The 8,912-nt window shown below is 43.6% G+C and overlaps 1 protein-coding gene across 1 annotated transcript; it reads left to right on the top strand.

Annotated features, from left to right (window-relative positions):
• The first annotated feature begins 331 nt into the window (after positions 1-331).
• Positions 332-6,319, top strand: LOC123120455 (protein ZINC INDUCED FACILITATOR-LIKE 1). Its single transcript, XM_044540449.1, has 17 exons — positions 332-675; positions 2,602-2,642; positions 3,122-3,182; positions 3,313-3,415; positions 3,536-3,638; positions 3,709-3,762; positions 3,865-3,927; positions 4,039-4,088; positions 4,188-4,263; positions 4,579-4,755; positions 4,941-5,028; positions 5,148-5,233; positions 5,323-5,430; positions 5,524-5,568; positions 5,668-5,756; positions 5,922-5,965; positions 6,080-6,319. The coding sequence occupies exons 1-17, from the start codon at positions 492-494 to the stop codon at positions 6,184-6,186; spliced, it is 1,479 nt and encodes a 492-aa protein (XP_044396384.1). The 5' UTR covers positions 332-491; the 3' UTR covers positions 6,187-6,319.
• Positions 6,320-8,912: the final 2,593 nt, after the last annotated feature.

Below are 8,912 nucleotides of genomic sequence, written 5' to 3'. Positions count from 1 at the left end.
CACCCATCACAGCTAAATGAGTCCTAAGAGGGTTTACTCGGGTGGATCCTCCTCTATTTATTGAGGATCAGTTAGAGTTGTCCCTAAGTCCTGGCGAGACGAAAGTTATGAATCGTTGCTTCTTTTAAAACCCTCCTTTTTTATGCATCAATCGAGTTCCCTTTTATGTCGGAAGATAATAGGAAAGAGTTTCGCCCGCCGCGAAGATCCAATCTAGTCCCAACACCCAGACCATTGAACCGAACCAGAGCAAAAAGCGCACATACCACGTAGGTGGTCACGTGTACATACACGTAAAAGCACGGAGCAGGTAGTGCACATCGTGCAGCTTAGCTTGCCAGCCTGCGTGGTTGGAAACTAGCTAGCGGCTTGTACAGTATAAACCCCGGCCAGAGAAAGCACCCGGCAGGTGGACCAAGCCAAAGCCCGGGACGAAGCGTACTCCTCCACCCTTCCACCTAGTCCATTGAAGAGGAGAGCTCTCCATTGTAATGGGGGACGAGGAAAGAGGAGCGGCGGCGGCGCCGCTGCTGCTGCCAGCGTCGCCGTCGTCGGCGAGCCGTCACCACGAGGCGGGGTGCCCCGGCTGCGCGCTGGACCGGAGGAAGGAGAGCTCCGGCGGCAGGATCCCCTACAAGGAGCTCTTCTTCGTCGGCCTCACCACCCTCGCCTCATGTACGTAACCACTGCCTCTACGATTAGACTGGATTCGATTACATTCTGCACTGCAATGTACTATACGTACATTACGGTCTTTGTTATCATAGGCGTCGTTGTAATGGAAATATACGGTGTTATCGGTGACCGGCCGTACGGCGACAGGACGCCACAAACAGAGACAAGTCATTGTCCGACACACAGGTTGCAGAGAGGTAGGGGTAGGGCCCCATTGATCGGGGCCCGGGCCATACGGCCCTATGTTCATCCCGTGACACGGGAATTGTTACACGGACCCGGCCTGATATATTCCTAGTCAGTCAGGTGATCACCTCACTTAGTCTAAAAATAAGGTGATCACCTCACTTGTTGCTCAAAATTTGCTAAAAAAAACTTGTTGCTCAAGAAAAAAGGTGATTCCTGCGTGGCTGCATATAGCATTGCAGAGATGGGAGGGGAGCCAATAATTGTAAGCAGTTTTCGCACACACCTTAGGGCATCTCCGATGCGGATCGACCTTCCACAAATTTGTTGTGGAAATGCTAAAACTCTGACGTCAAATTTTTAAGCTGACTTCCCGCAAAAAAATAAACATGACAAATCAAGTGTTTTAATGGCAATTTATCTTGTGGTGAGAATGACAATTTCTTTTCCAAGCATGACAACTCCTAACAAAAAAATTGAACCTGTCAAGGATTTGTCATGCTTGCTAAAGAAAATTTCCATCCTCGCGACAATATAATTTGCCATCTTAGGCGTTCGATTTACCATGCTAAAAGAAATCCGACATTCAATTTGTAGCGAATCCATTTGTTGAACACCAAAGTTTTGCTATTGGATGGTTCGATGGATATATAAAACTTATTGAACTTTTGGTGCTTTTGCTATTAGTTGCATTTGTTCGCAACTATTTAAATGTATCGTCGAATTGCTATTGATCAAGTAAATTTGACAAAGGAGGATGCCTGACAAATAGAAAAAATTCGAGGGATAGCATTGGGTGGCATCCGCCCAACCAGATGTCCGCGGGCATGGCTGAACATGTGTGCGAACATTTGGGGGCGTTCATTTGATGAACGTCATAAGATGCCATTACATGTGTCTAGGGGTGAAGCCAAGCACCGGGAAGTATTGGGCGACGGATCAGGATTCACAACCTATACTGGAAAAAAATTGAGCCTGTTCTTTAGATTTGTTTTAAAAAAAAATTGCGGGACCTAATAATTCTACAAAACAGGCAAATTTTAAGAATAGCAGACCGTCTGATTGCTTAGAAAAAACAGTAGTGTTATGTATACTTGTGAGCTGGTAAATATTCAAAACGCCTCACTTTTTCCAGATCTGACCAATGAAATAAAAACTGTACATATATAGCTCATCTGCAAACTCGTTTTCAATGCATTCTAAAAGTATGAAATTCCATGAACCAAAAAAAGAAGTATGAAATTCCGTGGTGAAGCTAATGCTGTCCCAGAGCAAGAATGTCCATTCACACCCTGTACTCTAGCTTCATGTGTGTTTTATCTACTCTAAAATGTTAGAAATAATTTTGAAAGATTCAAAATTAATAACACAATTCATACATGCTGGAGCATATTCCTATCACAAGCCATCAGTATGTCAGAAGACATGCAAGGCATATGCATGCATGCACAGGTTCTACCCAGTGTGATATGCCCATGCACGTGTTCAGAGAAGAAGAACTGCTTTACAGAGTAAATCCAGCATCATGCCTGAGATAGAAAGCTACCCAGAGTAACATGAACTACCACATGTTGGTTGTTCCATGATCATGTATTTAACTGCTTACTTTTTTTTGGTTTTGTTTCTAGCTGTCGATTGTTCTTCTTGCAAAGATCATGCAGTTTCACCTAACGCATCCGCGGTGCAATACGTGTCCCTCATTCTGACAATAAATATATGCTCTTGCTTTGTCTTTTTCAGCTTTGCCCATCACATGCCTCTTTCCCTTTATGTATTTCATGGTATGTATTTTATCATCGACCTATCGCATCCACTAATCTCTAGATCAAGTTGTTCATTAGATTATTTTTGGTTACTTACTTGGTCCAGGAGATCTTAAAGTTGAAGTTTAGATGTAGATTTAGATTTTAAAATAGGCTAATACAGCCCCTAGTTATTTGTTGGATTTACCCTACTACTTTGCTCTAAAATTCACAGACTTGTCAAAATAGTAGGGTAAATCCAAAAATTTCGGACATCACGAAATATCTGAAATCTCAAAAATTCTTTCGGAACTGAATCTATCAAAAATTCACTAAAATTTGGATCTTGTTTGAATCTAGCCTGAAACTCCGAGGATACCAATATTTTGGTACTCACCGAAATTAAGGAAATTTTGGACATTTCATTGAAATTTTAAACCTTCTTTCATGCAAATAATATCTCATTTTGTAACAAAAAATGCAAATAACATTTCATCTCGTTGTATCCCTTTCTACAGGTTAGAGACTTCCACGTTGCTAAAACAGAGGAAGATATAGGGTCTTATGCTGGTTTCCTTGGTATAGTTTCTGGCTCCACTATTCCAAAACAAATATCATCATTTAGCCCGCATCATGCATTGTCCTTGAGAAATAAAATATATTTAAATATATAGGCATGAAATTTGTATGTTGGTGTTTTCAAATGTAGCTTCTTCGTACATGATTGGCAGAGCCTTTTCTGCGATTTTTTGGGGCATTGTGGCGGACCGTATTGGACGGAAGCCTGTCATTGTATTTTCCATCCTGTCTGTGTAAGTATAACATGAATTCTAAATCAGTTTATAACAGGAGTTCTGATTCAACTTGGCAACAATTTTTATCTTGCTATTCGGTAACTCTTAGTCACTTAATTAACTTTCTTTATATTCCAGGGTCATATTTAACACACTGTTTGGACTAAGTACAGAGTACTGGATGGCAATAGCTACAAGACTTGTTCTAGGTTCCCTAAATGGTTTACTTGCTCCAATAAAGGTAATAAAAATTATCAGTTTCAACATGAAGGCATCTCAGTTCTGATTACAAATATTTATCGACCGTGCAGGCTTATGCTATTGAAGTTTGTCAAGCTGAACATCATGCTCTTGGGCTCTCAGTTGTAATCTCTCAGAACAACTCTGTGTTATTTGCTCATGTTCTTACTGTTTTCATAGTCCTTCCAAAACAAAGATTATGTTAATACGATTTTCTTTGATTAAAGGTGAACACAGCGTGGGGTTTTGGTCTTGTAATCGGTCCAGCTCTTGGAGGCTACCTTGCTCAGGTATAGTCTACATGTATAAATGGAGTTGCATTACACTAGTAAGATTGCTAGTTAGACAGAAATGAAGAGATGAACTGCCTTCATTTTCTTACTCCACTCTCCTTTTGTCAGCCTGCTGAAAAGTACCCACAAATATTCTCCAAGGAGTCAGTTTTTGGGAGGTACATCTAGCAAGATCAAGATATAGTTATTTACAAAACTGCTTGCAATATACTAGTTATACTGGACTTCATGGCTGATTCATTGGATTAATTTTGCAGGTTTCCATATTTCTTACCTTGTGTAGCTGTGTCATTGCTTGCTGCCATTGTTCTCATAAGTTGTATATGGATGCCGGTGGGTATAGTTTCACTACATATTATCATCAGTCTTCATTTAATCTTTCCTTAGCTAATGCTGACAAGGAATATTAGTATTACCTGGCATAATCGTAGTCTGAGCAATTTTATATTCCATTTGCAACAGACAAACAAAATATGCTACAGAAGTTAAAATTTATTTTGTCCACATTATATCTAGCTTTTCTTCCCACATTTGCTAATACTGAAAATGCTGTGGATATATTCTTTTAATAAATTCAAATCAGGGGCACATTACATCTAGCTTTTCTTCCCACGTTTGCTAATCTTATTTGTCAAATGGAACTGACAGGAGACCATACACAAACATAAGAGTCCGGAGAAGGATATCCAAAAGGTCAAAGCCTTGCCATCGGAACAATCTTATTTAGATTCACCTCGCAAGAAGAGTTTGCTCCAGAATTGGCCATGGATGTCAACTATGGTGTCCTATTGTTTCTTTGGTCTTCATGACACTGCATATAGTGAAGTAAATATTGTTTCGAATTCTTGTCTTGTCCTTTCTGCATTCTGCTGCTACATGACAAAGTCTCCAAATCTATCTAAATGCTATTCAATTTTATTTCACATAGCATCTTATCTACTACTTGCATTCATCTTTTATAGTTATCATTGAATAACACTCTAGCCGTCACGCGATTCTTTCAATACTAGATACTTTCCTTGTGGGCTGTTAGTGACAGAAAGTATGGTGGTCTTAGCTTCTCATCTGAAGATATCGGTGGAGTTCTTGCCGTGGCAGGTATCGCATCCCTCTGCCTTTACCTAATGTTCTAACTTTTTGAACTTTCATGTAGCTTTGAAGGTGCATGTTAGTATCACGGGGCGACCTAAACCTAATACTTTCTCCTTCTGGTCCAGGTGCTAGTCTTCTTGTATATCAGCTTATCATTTATCACTGGGTTCATAAGTTTCTGGGGCCAGTCATTTCGTCGCGTGTTGCTTCTGTGAGTAGCCTCCTACTGTGCCTTTTCCAGATAAACAAATAGATCAAGTTTCATGATCATCGCTGATGTTTTTGAATTTGACACTGTAGGCTCTGTCCATACTTATTGTCAGTACTTATCCCTTTATGACATACTTATCTGGCGCCAAACTTTCTTTTGCTCTCTACTCTGCAGCCATGATGAGAAGTGTTGTTGCGGTAGGCATTTTTCTGCACTTTCTTACTCTCTGAAAGTTTAGTGAGTACTGTATCCAAGGGTATCTAATCTTTGTATACTGCAAACTTGTATAGATTACTGCCAGCACAGGAATTTCCCTTCTGCAGAACCATGCTGTGGTATGTACATGTATATATATAACCAAGTGAGCTTTATTTGCAACGCCATGTTTGCGTCAATCGAACTAAATGAAACAATGTTTCTGAATTTGATGCCAGCGTCAAGACCAAAGAGGCACTGCGAATGGTATATCGACAACTGCCATGTCGTTTTTCAAGGCGATTGCTCCAATCGGGGCTGGTTATCTGTGAGTAGCTCCTGTCATCTCATATTTTCCATAAACAGGGTGCAGTGAGCGAAACAATTACGATTACTGATCTTTGTTTCAAACCAGAAAACTGTAATTTTCGTGCTGAATCACTCTGCTGTGGACTCCTAATTCCCATCCCCTAATGTCACTGAATGAATGCAGGTTCTCATGGGCGCAGAAACATCAGGACAGCACCTTCTTCCCAGGTAATCAATCAATATGTTCTGTACTAGTAGTACAGAAGGACTTTCTGATTATACATACTTGATATAGTTATTTTAGGAAGTAACTTGATCTAGTTTGGTCCACTGAATCTGCAGGTGATCAAATGGTGTTCTTGGTGCTGAATTTGGTGCAGCTCCTTGGGCTCATGTTTACCTTTGAGCCTTTCCTGGTATTACCCACTGTAGGAGAAGAGTGCAGTTAGGAACATAGCAGTATAGATTGTCACCTGTCAAAATCTGTAATAACAGCAACGTTCTTCCAATTATTTTATATTGTAATAATAACAGCAACATTTTAAAACTTGGCATGAGCCTAGGCGGCCAATGTTCCTTTTCTTTTCAAATTCCAATGCACACTTGACCTGGTGAGCATTTTCTGAAAAGGAGGAGGATGACTCTGCTTCAGTTGACGAATATTTTGTTTAAAGCCAAGTAAATCAACAAAAGGAGAAAAGGTTTCAGAAACGGAAAAACGGTGGCGGAAAGAAGATGATGGCCTGCACTTGATTTCAGAAACTGCTTTAATATATTTTTCGATGAAGAAAAAGGGAAGAAGGAACTAGCCTGATAGATCAAGACACGGATCAGTGGACGACAAAAGCTAGCTAGGCAGCCAGTGAAAACGACTGGGAAACAAATCATTTCGCCGGCGACTGGGAAGTCATCGACTAACCTTCTTTTTCTCCTTCTGTAAAAGCCATGCACGTTCATGTTCAGGATCGCAACGCACTAAAACTCACTGATCTACGTACGTACGTAGTCACTCATCATCCATCAGCGAAGCTGCTTGCTCGGAAAGCAGAAGGAGCTCCAGGTGGGGCTGCCAGAGCACTCGCAAATTTGTCGTTGATCCATGGCCAAGTAATCTGCCGCTATGTACTGCGATAATCTACCGTGCCCTTGCTGGTGGAAAGCGCTGCCTCGTCACTAACCACTGTCAGCAAGCTAAGGGACAGGATTCCTGGGATCTCTTCTTGTTAACTCATCACGAGTTGACAAAATATATTAATAGCATTTTGTCATTAGTATATATGCTTTTCAGTAAATTGGCTAGATGTGTGATATTCAATACTATTAGGTGAGATGGGTGACGGGCGGCGCGTTCTGGCATATACCTGGCCATCCATCAGGCCTGGCCTAACAAAGCCCGAAGCAGAAAACCTAGGCTCCGGCCCAGCCCGGCCCAGTCGTCGGGCCTAGATTTCAGGCCCAAGCCTGACACGTCAGTGAAAAAGCTCGCCGGGCCTCTTCCCTAAAACACAAATATGGCAAGCCAGGCCCGACGTGTCGCTCGGGCTCAAAACCTAGGCACGGGCCCGACCCGTGGGCAAGACCGGGCCGGGTCGGGTTGGGCTTTTTCGGGGCAGGCCAGGTTTCCCGTGGCTAGGTATATCCTGGCGGGACCTATGGTGTGGGCGGGACACGTCACCAGGGGCAAAATGCCTACCTGAATATTCATTTAGCCGAGATACCGGCAAACCATCAGAGATACAGGGTTTTTAGGCGCCGTTAGAGAAATGAGGCGTGAGGCCACAAACGGCGCACTAGGGCAAGGCGGCGAAGCATTGCACCAGGATACTAGGATTGATTTACAGATTGTGCGAGAGCATCGCCATCTCGATAGTAGCACATCAGCGGCAAATATTGCACACGACAGCAGAAGGGGCAAGTTGTTGATCGCGGAAGACCTTGGCGTTGCGGTTCTTTCAAAAATTCCAAAGAATGGGGGCGCAAATCGTGGAGCACAGGTGAGACTGAGCCGGGAGGCTAGCGACACTGTTTAGGCACATATCGTCCACCAAGGCAGCAACCAGGTGTTCAAGGGTTTCTTCCTCACCGCAGAACGATGATGGGGATGATGTGGCGGTGATGCAGGTGAGCGTCACAGGGACGCCAATGATTTTTTTCCAAAAGGGGATAACCCCGGCCTCTGCATCATATGATGCACAAGACCATTTTATTAATCGTAAAGTACATCCCAGTCATCGAGTACCCAAAACATTTACATCAAAACACGACCATCTCGATCGGAAACAAGATTACGTAGCTCATCCACATAATTTGCCACTGGCCCACTAGCCAAACTGCATGTGTAACTGTTTCCAGACGGATGCACCCAGAGGCCATAGGCTCTCCCGCGTCCACACGCTGCAGTGATGACCATGTATGGATTGACGCCGTAGCTCTGTAGGGACGTCAACGATGACAGAGCCAAAGGAAAAACTTACATTTCACAAGGCTTAGTTGCACCAGATGATGGGGCGAAAGTGTCCACGACGTGCAAAGCCATGTTGTGTGTCCCTCCCACAGTACAGGTCCCGCCAGAACGACATGTGCCGCCCGTCACACACCATGCAAATAGTGCAGACACGAAGCGTGATAGCATTGCCAGAAGAAACTTTCATGTGGGCATGTCCATGCACATGGAATCACCCAGTCCACCCATAGGGCTTCATGAACCATACATGCCACACCGTCGACGGTGTAGCGTGGATGCAAGCAAGCATTCGGTAGGCCTAGGTCTCGCTCGCCAGACCACCTCATGCCCTAGGCTTGCAAACCTCCTCCCATGCAATCTTGCACTGGGCAACACTCACCGGCGTGTCATTTCCCCAGAAGAAAGCATGCCACCTTTTCTCAAAGGCGACGTGCATACCCTCGACGAGTTGTAGTGACCCGATGGCATAGGTGGGAAGGGAGGTGAGGACGACGTCAACAAGAGCTCATTTGCGAGCCACTTGTCCACCCTGGCAATGAGAGGACTAAGATCCATGATCTAGAGCTTGAGAAGGGAGAACGGCAGCCCACGTATTGTGGCGGGAAGCTATCCATAGGACACCCGAACACGAGGCAAGCTGCGCGGCCGACTCTGGCGAGACAAAGGTGCACTTATCGAACTTGAGTCTGGGGCGGTGTTCGCCGTGAAGGC

The sequence above is a fragment of the Triticum aestivum genome, chromosome 5D (assembly GCF_018294505.1).
Source record: "Triticum aestivum cultivar Chinese Spring chromosome 5D, IWGSC CS RefSeq v2.1, whole genome shotgun sequence".
Lineage (NCBI taxonomy): Eukaryota > Viridiplantae > Streptophyta > Magnoliopsida > Poales > Poaceae > Triticum > Triticum aestivum.
The sequence above is the reverse complement of the archived record's forward strand: the minus strand, read 5'-3'. Positions and strand labels throughout refer to the sequence as shown.

Coding starts and splice junctions, on each gene's coding strand:
- LOC123120455 (XM_044540449.1), top strand. CDS start 492: ATGGGGGACGAGGAAAGAGGAGCGGCGGCGGCGCCGCTGCTGCTGCCA. Junction 3,639..3,708: donor GTTTACTTGCTCCAATAAAG/GTAATAAAAATT, acceptor TCGACCGTGCAG/GCTTATGCTATTGAAGTTTG. Junction 3,763..3,864: donor ATGCTCTTGGGCTCTCAGTT/GTAATCTCTCAG, acceptor CTTTGATTAAAG/GTGAACACAGCGTGGGGTTT.